Here is an 11,282-nt window from a genome sequence, read left to right on the forward strand (position 1 = left end):
GCCATCATAATGGGGATCATGGTGTGTACGCGATCCCTACGAATGGGGGGGGGGTCGCCCCCTCGGTCGGCAGGGGTGGGAAAGAGAGGCGTGGGAACGTTCGAAAAAAAAGAAAAAAACTTTGCGACGTTCCACTTTGAGGAACGCATTAACGCCGCAAAGCGAAGTCTGCGGTTATAACTCGGATAGCTTAAGAAAGGTATTTTCAACTACTTGTATTAGTGGATAACTTAGTTGCGAGTAGCTTTTTAATTAAAGTAATTATCACATTATTTTGTATGAAAAATTTGTACAATATTCTTTCAAATTTAAACTACATGTTTTAAGAAACTGTGTTGTTTAAACTTCGTCAAAATATTTCAGTTGCACACTCATGCATTGTTCCTCGAAAATGCAACTAAATGTATCAGAAATAAAAATTATACATGTTTACTTTTTACCGATGACAATTTGAAATAGAACTGCGTTCAGAAATATAATACTTCGCAAATTTTCAGTCATTTGTAAAGCAACTGACGATACGGATGTCAGCCTGTATTTAAAATTATACCCTTCGTGGCAAAATTGTTCTATTATATTTTTAACAACTCACTTTACAGAGGATTATTTTCCATATTTGGATAAAACTACATTATAGAAATAAATCCTGGGATTCGGGATTTGAGTAATCCCGACAAAACCGGGTATTCGGGATCGCCATCCCTAGACATGCCTTATGTTGAAAGATTAAAGTTATCACACGGGGAAAGTACACAATGGCCGACTTCTGTATTGTCAGTTGCTTTGTATTCGTGCATGAAACTAGGGGTTCTTAAATCGATATCCCCACTAATGCAATTTCATAAAATTACTCTAGTATGTTTTCTACGGGTTATATTTTCTCGTAGCGTACATTCTATGTTCACGGTGCTCTTGAAACAATGTTAAATGGAAGGTGATTACACCTCGGAAGTTTTTGCGGATTCTGAAACTACAATGTTTATAGATGAGAAAAATCAAACCAGTAGGAAAAGACCAAAGTCGGGCGGGACCGACTATGTAATACCCTACACCAGTCGAAATTTGTAAAAATGGAATAATTAGTATACATCCCAATACGCAAATGCTTAACTTATATAGGGTATAAAAAGTATATAAAAACTGCAGAGTGCCTAAAATCTAGCGGTACTTTAATATGGAAGCTATACCAAAATTCGGGGCTATATCAAAACGTGGACATTTGTATGTCCATAATTCTTGGTGGAGAAGTTTTTTAATAACCCAAAACAAACATTAAAGTAAATTTTTTGAACTCATTAAACTCCAAATGGCAAATTGGAGCCATATTTGGGGAAAATCGTTAAAATACCTAAAATCGGGAGGTACCGTTATATGGGGGCTACAAAAAAACATGGACCTATCTTAACAATTTTAAGTGGCGAAATTTCGTGGCCACTGGGAACCACATATGTAAAATTTCAGCTAGTTCAAGCAAAAAATGTGGCTAAGATCCAGTGTTGCCGAATTTGACGATTTATCGTCATTTTGACGATTTTTTGGCCTAAAATTGAAAAATGACGATTTGACGATTTTATGGTCCAAAATGACGATTTTCACGTAATCCCGAATTGCATGAAATAAAACACGATAACTATATTTTGACCAGAATTTCACGAAAGTCTTTAAGGAAAACAATATTCCAAACTCGGTTTCATGAGCTATTTTAATGTTTTTAAACAATTTCGAGACGGATTGGCTTTATTTAGGCACATATCTGGTAAAGAGGTATTTTCATCTTGGATTTACATCAGCTGAAAATTTTCATGTAGGATTGTTAATGAATGAAAATCTTCCGTGAAAATTTTTCGAGATATAATACTTCCGATCCATATCCTCTTTCATGAGAGTATTTGTCGACTGCCCGTCAACCAAATGTACGTGTACCGACAAACATGGACGGTCACACTGTCAAGCAAGCGATGTTTGAGCTAATCTGTCATTCAAAACTGGCAATGTGTACCCAGCTTTACCTTGCTGCATTAATGCAAACTAGAAAACCACAGGGAAAACTATCATCTTCTGAATGCTGTTTTATAGCGGTACCTAAGGGACGACCTCTACTTGTCACTTTAAAAAAAAAAAAAAAAAAATATATATATATATATATATATATATATATATATATATATATATATATATTGGCTTATTTTGAAGTACAGGTAGTGTGGAGTATGTCGCAAAAATTCAAGATGGGAAAAATTTATTGAGATTTGTATGTAGCTTAGATACTTTAAACGCGTTTTTCTCGAAATGGCATTTTTGAAGTCGGTGCCAACGATAGCTCGAAACCGAATTGACCGATCTTCACATGGTGAGCTTATTTAATAAATAAAAGGCTTGCACTTAAGCGAGACAGTTTTTAAAAAAATTTTGCCTGACAAAAAAAAAAACAGTCAATTTTTTTCGTTAAAATCGAAATTTTGACTTTGGCAGTTAATTTTTTTTATGAAAAAGTTTGTTTAAAATTCTGTTTCGCCTTAAGGCAAGATTATTAGGTCCTTAAAATGCTTTCAACATGTACGATAATCGACCCATCCGTTTTCGAGTCATCGTTGGCATCGCAAAACGCTTTTACAAAAAAGGGTTTCGCAGATAGCCATTAACCACAAGACTTTGCAATATATTTCAACAACAAAAATACCAAAAGTAGTATAAGATGCGCTCTTTTTTCTTGATGAAAGAACTTACAAAAAATTGGTAATTTCTTTAAAAACAATTCAAGAAAATGAGTTTTTTTGGTCTGCCCAACTAGGGACAACCCTTTATGTGAAATTGGGTTATATTTATTGCTGTGGGTTGTACATTTTATGTTGTCAGTCTCATTGACAAACCTATCGGCTAAAAAATTGCATTAAACGGTAACCAAACCTAGTTTTGGATCATGATGACGATTTTTTGACGATTTTCCAAATTTCGTTGACGATTTGACGATTTTTTTGACGATTTCTGACCAAAAACTGTCGGCAACGCTGCTAAGATCCCTAAAATACCTTAAATCGGGAGGTATCGTTATATTGGGACTATACCGAACCGTGGACCTATCTTGACAATTTTTAGTGGAGCAATTTCGCGGCCATTGAGAACCTCAAATGTAAAATTTCAGCTAGTTTGGGCAAAAAATGTGGCTAAGATCCATAAAATACCTTAAATCGGGAGGTATCGTTATTTGGGGACTATACCGAACCGTGGACCTATCTTGACAATTTTTAGTGGAGCAATTTCGCGGCCATTGGGAATCTCAAATGTAAAATTTCAGCTGGTTTGGGCAACAAATGCTGCTAAGATCCTTAAAATACCTTAAATCGGGAGGTACCGTTATATGGGGGCTATACCAAAACTTGGACCGATATAGCTCATCTTCGAACTTGATCTTCCGACGGCTAAAAAAATGGTATTCCCCAATTTTCAGCGAAATCGGTCAACAAATGCGACCTGTATGTTGCGAACGGACGGACGGACGGACATGCATAAATCGACTCAGAAAGTGATTCTATGTATATCCCTAGAAGGAACTATGGGTCTATCTCGCTTCCTTTTGTATGTTACATACAAATGCACTAACACATAATACCCCTTACCACATAGTGGTGTAGGGTATAAAAACAAAAAAAATCGCCGGAGCGCTTTTTAAATAAATCGCGAATTAAGTTGACATTTTTAGGGGTTGGTTAGGTTTTCACGATTTTGCTTAGAAACCGCAAGTCCAATCGAAAAATGTTGTAGCTATGAAAATTGTATACAAGATTGGCCTTTACGGTACTCTCGTCGGCTTTACCGTTTTTGAGATATAGAAGGTCAAATTGGGACAATTCAAATTCAATTCTGTATCGCCCCCTTATAAAACAATGTCATGACTTCAAATTCCCAACTTTATCTTATATATCTAAAAAAATGTTACAACTTAGGATAAGTTACTTAAGCCAGTCTTGTAGAGAATTTTCACAGCTTTAAGATTTTCTCAGGTCCCATATCGATAAGACTTACCGTATTCAAGCAAAATCGCGAAACCCTAACAAAAAACCTAAAAATGTAAACTGAGCTTCTTTATCTCAAAAATGGTACAGGCTGGGAACAAATGATACAGTCAATCCTCTGGAGAATTTTCACAACTACAACATTTTCTTTAGCTCCATTTCGATTGGACTTGCGGTTTCCAAGCAAAATCGTGAAAACCTAAAAATGTGAATTTTGACCGCGATTTATTTAAAAATCCCTCCAGCGATTTTTTCTTGTTTTCGGAATTTTCTCATATAAGAACACTGCTGTTTCAGAATTCACAAAAACTTTCCCTTTGTAAGCGGTTTTCATCAAAAGTTAGTTAAGGCATACCCTTCATGACATTGTTTTATAAGGGGGCGATACAGTCAGTGCATTGTCCCAATTTTAACTTCTATATCTCAAAAATGGTAAAAACTACGAAAATACCACAAAGGCCGATCTTGTAGAGAATCTTCATAGCTACAAAATATTCTTTAGTCTTATTTTGATAGGACTTGCAGTTTCTAAGCAAAATCGTGAAAACCTAAACAACCCCTAAAAATTTCAACTTAAATCGCGATTTATTTAAAAAGCGCTCCGGCGATTTCTTTTTTTTTTTTTTTTTTTTTTTTTGTTTTTTGATTTTTCTCATCTATGAACATTGTAGTTTCAGAATCCGCAGAAACTTCCAAGGTGTAAGCACCTTCCATTTAAAATTGTTTCAAGAGCACCGTGTGTTGTAACATAATGTGTGTACCTCGTGATGTGGGAGAAAGGCATGTTGAATTGTGGAGAAACGGTTCTCACTGTAGTAAACGCCAAGCCAATAGTTTTTCAAAAACCTTTGACAGAACGGGTAATAAGGAGATCGGTCTGTAACCTTCCAAAGAATTTGGGTTACTACCTTGTTTTGGAATTGGGCATAAAATAGCCACTTTACAATCATGTGTGAAGACACACGGTCATGTATTATCTTGTTGTATAACTTACATATCGTCACCATAAATGCCCGAAGACGTAACCCACAAAATCAAAACTTTACAGGAGAAGCAAAAAACTTTATGAAATGAAAAACTGTTTTATGGAATAATTATCTTATGTGGTCGAGTATTAATGAAACCAAAACCACGGAAACACTTGGTTTTGGGATCCGTCATTACAACAAAATCTGCAATATTATCACGTTTTTCGAAATGTCATTTCTTGAATAGGATCGTTATTTTTGAATGTAAAAGCTTGAAATTTACCCAGAGCATGTCTTTTAGCTTTATGTATCCCATCAAAAAACGAATTTCGATTTGCGTGTGTTACGGCATCGGGCATTTATGGTGACGATATACGTTTTTTTTATTAAAGTTGATGCATTGCGTATCGTTGAATACGTTATTTTGTCCAAAGAGGGGGTGGAGCCCTTATAGGTTTGAAGAGTGGCTTTCAGTTCACGGAGGTCGATCTGCTCTGTAACAAACATGTTGTTTCTATTAACAACGTTAGGGTGACTAATGGAAAATGAATACTTGGCTGATCGAACTGGGAGATCAAAGAATGCATCAGAGCTTATGGAGCTCCAAAAGGACGTGAAAGCATCAGCTATAGCTTCGGGGTGGGTAAGATTATCATTGTTGAATCGTATGCTTGAAAATCTGTCAAATTTGAGATTCCTTAGCTTGTTTACCTTATTCCATAGACAATGAACGTCCAAAGATGGATTGAGAGAGTTAAGAAATCTGATCCATGTTAATCTTTTGGCACTATTGCATTCACGCTTAATTAATGCACACATTTGTCTGTAATATAAACAATTTTCAGTACTACTAACTCTTCTGAATGTTCTACATGCTCTTTGCCTAATACGTATTAACCTTGAGAGTTCATTGTTAAACCATATAGGTCTTATTTTATTTTTTGGTTGACGGCTAATTGGAATTGACTCATTGGCCGATTTTATTAAAAGTCCTTTTAATTGCGTTGCCTCTTTATTGATATTATACGATTCATCGAAATCGGAGTTAAAATGTAATAATTTATTTTGAAAAAGGGTCCAGTTTGCTTTTGTCTCCTGAAAGCGGGATATGAACTCCTTCTTTGGGACGGGAATGTTGTTAGTTATGAGAATGGGGAAATGATCTCCTAGTAATGGTATAAGTAATGTTTCCTCGAATGTCGAACTCTATTTAAGAACCCCTAGTTTCATGCAAGAATACAAAGCAACTGACAATACGAAAGTCGGGCAATGTTTGGGACAGTCGAACTTAACGTAGGTTTTACTTCCTTTCATTTTAAAGAGACATTTGACATTACATGCATATTTTTTTCTAAAGAAAAGAGTCGGAGTCATGAAAGAAATTGAAGAGTCGGAGTTTGACCAAAATTGATTCGACTACGAAGCCCGGGGTTAAACCCTTGAAAATGCCGAAAATAGGGCGGTACAGTTCTATAGTGTCTTTATCAAAACGTTAATCTGTACTGACAAATTTCTGGGAGAAAGTTTTGTAGCCCCAAAAAATTCTAAATACCAATTTTCAGACATGTCGATGTGATAATGAGAATAAAACCAAAAACCGGAAGGAGCTATATCAAAACGTTGACCGATATGGCCCATTATCAATACGATTATAATATTCTGTCTTATATAGAATTTATTATTTGCTATCAAAAATAAATACGCTTCGAGAAGAATATTTTATCATCTCCTTCTTTCTTTGGTAAATTTGGAACTCATTTCTTTTAAATGTCAAGGAAATGTATACTTCACACACACAAAAACCACACGCTTTTATTAAACTCGAATCGAAAGAAATGTTGTTATTACGGAGGTCGATCTGCTCTGTAACAAACATGTTGTTTCTATTAACAACGTTAGGGTGACTAATGGAAAATGAATACTTGGCTGATCGAACTGGGAGATCAAAGAATGCATCAGAGCTTATGGAGCTCCAAAAGGACGTGAAAGCATCAGCTATAGCTTCGGGGTGGGTAAGATTATCATTGTTGAATCGTATGCTTGAAAATCTGTCAAATTTGAGATTCCTTAGCTTGTTTACCTTATTCCATAGACAATGAACATCCAAAGATGGATTGAGAGAGTTAAGAAATCTGATCCATGTTAATCTTTTGGCACTATTGCATTCACGCTTAATTAATGCACACATTTGTCTGTAATATAAACAATTTTCAGTACTTCTAACTCTTCTGAATGTTCTACATGCTCTTTGCCTAATACGTATTAACCTTGAGAGTTCATTGTTAAACCATATAGGTCTTATTTTATTTTTTGGTTGACGGCTAATTGGAATTGACTCATTGGCCGATTTTATTAAAAGTCCTTTTAATTGCGTTGCCTCTTTATTGATATTATACGATTCATCGAAATCGGAGTTAAAATGTAATAATTTATTTTGAAAAAGGGTCCAGTTTGCTTTTGTCTCCTGAAAGCAGGATATGAACTCCTTCTTTGGGACGGGAATGTTGTTAGTTATGAGAATGGGGAAATGATCTCCTAGTAATGGTATAAGTAATGTTTCCTCGAATGTCGAACTCTATTTAAAAACCCCTAGTTTCATGCACGAATACAAAGCAACTGGCAATACGAAAGTCGGGCAATGTTTGGGACAGTCGAACTTAACGTAGGTTTTACTTCCTTTCATTTTAAAGAGACATTTGACATTACATGCATATTTTTTCTAAAGAAAAGAGTCGGAGTCATGAAAGAAATTGAAGAGTCGGAGTTTGACCAAAATTGATTCGACTACGAAGCCCGGGGTTAAACCCTTGAAGATGCCGAAAATAAGGCGGTACAGTTCTATAGTGTCTTTATCAAAACGTTAATCTGTACTGACTAAATATTCTAAAATTCTAAATACCAATTTTCAGACATGTCGATGTGATAATGAGAATAAAACCAAAAACCGGAAGGAGCTATATCAAAACGTTGACCGATATGGCCCATTATCAATACGATTATAATATTCTGTCTTATATAGAATTTATTATTTGCTATCAAAAATAAATACGCTTCGAAAAGAATATTTTATCATCTCCTTCTTTCTTTGGTAAATTCGGAACTCATTTCTTTTAAATGTCAAGGAAATGTATACTTCACACACACAAAAACCACAACATGGACTTAAGTTAAACGCTTTTATTAAACTCGAATCGAAAGAAATGTTGTTATTACGGTTAAGTCTTGTACCACCGATTCCATCAGTATACAATTGGTCTGTTCCTTTACATTTGAAAATGGTAAAACCGGCAAAAGTATTAAAATTTGTAAACTCCCATATGAATTGTATGGTGTCAGAAGTAAAGGAACACTTTTCGAGTAAAGTGGTAAAACTTGAAATTCTTGCACGTAAAGGAACAGAGCTATTATGTTTGGGCAAACTCTATATTCCCCGAGAAATATACCTCTTTTAAATTGTAATTTTTTATGGGGAAAGAATGGACTTCCGCCATATGAAATCGTCCAAAAACAAACAAAAAATTTAGCATAATAAATCCAAATTCGCGAATAAGAATAACTTATATATTAACCGTACCTAGTTATTATATTAAATGTTGTTTTTTTGAAATTGTTGAGGAGTTGTTACAACGCTCCATAATGTGGTTTATCTTACCATTGGAATGTGAGATCTCACGGCTTCTGGACATCGAATAATAAATGCTTCACAGGCCTGCAAACAAAATTCTCGCAATTCATCATCATCTTGTTGACTGTACCGTTCAAGAAGGTTCATTGCTCGATCGATATGACTGCAAAAGCGATACCCAGATTGTCGACTATAAATATATAAAGTAGTGAATCATTTATTCTTCAAATAGTATAAAATATCTAACCAAATAGATGCTAAGCATTGTATATTAGTCCGAACGTTTGCTGGATTCTGCGTATCCTCCAAGCCATCTAGTAAGTGGTCAATAACCCCATTATAAGCATTGGTATTACATAAAGTTAGGAGATGTGATAGGGCGACAATAGTACGCTTGCGTACAGCTTGTCGAGGCGAAGACAATTGTGGAACAAGGGCTTTTAAAATTGTATTATGAAATGGTACAAGTAAATCTCCGAAGCGAGAAAGCAGATCCGATAGAATGTCTAGGGACTCTAGTTTAACAGAAACGTCTTCCTTTTCAATGGCATTGCTCAATTTTCCAGTAATTCGCTGGCAAACATTCGGTGCAAGAGAATTCGACGTTTGCGGTAATTCGGATATTACTGTTTTCAGGCCAATACTGGATATATCCCGCAATTGTTCAGTATTAGATATCATATTGGCACACAATGAGTCAACAATAGTTTCAACTTGATTCTCCTTAACTTTGTTTACCAACGGGCCGAGACATTTAACTGCCAGGTTCTGCACCTCGCCATTCTTATCTTCCAAAAGTTTCAACACCATTCTTACAACTTTTTTCTCAGACTCGTCATCCAACTTTATACTGTCCTTTTGCAGTTCAGTCATCAAATCGTTTGTAGCCATAAACCTAAAATCCTTATCATTAGACGTCATCTAAAAATAAATGCAAGGAAATGATTTGTATTAGACTCGTTTCTACCATATACATGTAAATATATACATAAGTAGGATTTACGAAATATACCTTTTCCAGAAGATTCGCAATTTGATATTGATGGGAACCCATTGCTAACGATGTTTAATACACGGAAGTTCTATTATTGACTTGCAGTTGAAATTAAATTTGTTTCAGAAAATTCTCGTTTTTGTGAAATGCCGGCGACGAACTTCTGTTTAATTCGCAAATATATATAATTGTAGAATAGGTATGTTAGCGTTGCCAAAAGTTTTCAAAACCAATCGATTCATTGTTTTGTAGAAAATTGTTATCGAAATTTTGCTAACTCCATGTTTATACGTTCAAAGTGGAATGGCAAATTTTCTTCTCAATTTCTTTTAAAATTTTCTTCCGGTGTGTCAATTTTCTGATTTTCTTCACACTCACTTTCTCATTCAAAGGCAATACGAAGGCTGTATTTCTTATAGAAATTAAATTTAATTAAACATTAAATTATTGGTCTGTTCCAGAACTGCAAGTATCTACTAATTTTTACTATATTGTTCGATAACATAAAGGAAAAATGTTATCGTAGTAAAAAATTTTAGATTCTTGCAGGTTCTGGAACAAAGCAAATAATAATAATAATTGTTCCACAAACATCCCATAAGGGACAAGGGAGACTTCTCTCATATCAATGAGTGCACCCCGATTCATATTAGCTCAATGATATGGGACCTACAGTTTATCGCCGAGTCCGAACGGCGTGTCTAAGACACCACTTTTGTAGAGAAGTTTTACATGGCTGAAATACTCAGGAAATGTCGCCAACATTACCGAGGGGTATTTTGCCACCGTTGAAAAGTGTTTTGATGTTGCCTGGCCGGGGAATCGAACACACAACCTTATGTGTGCAAGGCGGGTGTGCATACCATTGCACCACGGTGGCAAAACATTAAATAAATACATATGTAATATATTGGTCTGTTCCAGTACTGCAAGCATCTACTAATTTTTACTATTTTTCCGATAACATAAAGGAAAAAATGTTATCGAAGTACAAAAATAGTAGCTTCTTGCAGGTTCTGGAACAGAGCATATACATATGTATACTCACAGTCTATACAGTCGGACCAAGATCTATTTAACAGGTCACGTAAGTAGCACAAATACAACTCTGTTTTGGCCAAAAATTCTTCAATATGTCAAAATGTTTGTTTGTTTTCATACAATTTATTCACAATAACAAAAAATTTGACAGATTGAAACCAATCATCTGGTCATTTATTTTATTTATTTATTTGCTTTGCAATTGAAGCCAATTTTGAGGCCAATTTATATAATTACAAAGAATCCACCTAGATATCATAGCTACTCTAAAAACAATTTCATATATATAATTCATCTTAAACCTAGAAATTGGAGATCTAATTATTTTGGTTACAATTATATTCTTTAATTTTTTTTTTTTTTAAATTCTTCATTACGTCATAGCTACTCCAATTTTAAAGCAACAGATTAATAATAAGTATATCGTATAAGTTATTAGTTAAATTATGAAATGATCATTAAGAGATGTATGATGTGGTATGCAAATGATAATAAGTTTTCGCGCAGTGATAAAAACTGGTTAAAGCTAGAAAAAATTCTTCATTACATCATAGCTACTCCAATGTTAAAGCAACTTGTAAATTGAATACAAATTAATAATACAATATAAAAAATTTAATGTTTATAATAATCAACAGATA

At 34.7% G+C, this 11,282-nt stretch overlaps 1 protein-coding gene across 1 annotated transcript in view; it reads right to left on the bottom strand.

The window, feature by feature from the left end:
- LOC141394408 (cullin-associated NEDD8-dissociated protein 1-like) overlaps positions 1-9,905 on the bottom strand; it is a 162,787-nt gene extending 152,882 nt beyond the window's left edge. The window contains exons 1-3 of the mRNA XM_073968681.1: positions 9,619-9,905; positions 8,854-9,527; positions 8,634-8,796 (exon numbers count right to left, since the gene is read on the bottom strand). Of these exons, the coding sequence (XP_073824782.1) occupies positions 8,634-8,796; positions 8,854-9,527; positions 9,619-9,660 (879 nt within the window). The 5' untranslated portion in view covers positions 9,661-9,905. The remainder of the gene's footprint in view (positions 1-8,633; positions 8,797-8,853; positions 9,528-9,618) is intronic.
- Between the last annotated feature and the right edge of the window lie 1,377 nt (positions 9,906-11,282).

This window comes from Musca autumnalis, unplaced genomic scaffold (genome assembly GCF_047663935.1).
Source record: "Musca autumnalis isolate F117 unplaced genomic scaffold, ASM4766393v1 scaffold_2, whole genome shotgun sequence".
Classification (NCBI taxonomy): Eukaryota; Metazoa; Arthropoda; class Insecta; order Diptera; family Muscidae; genus Musca; species Musca autumnalis.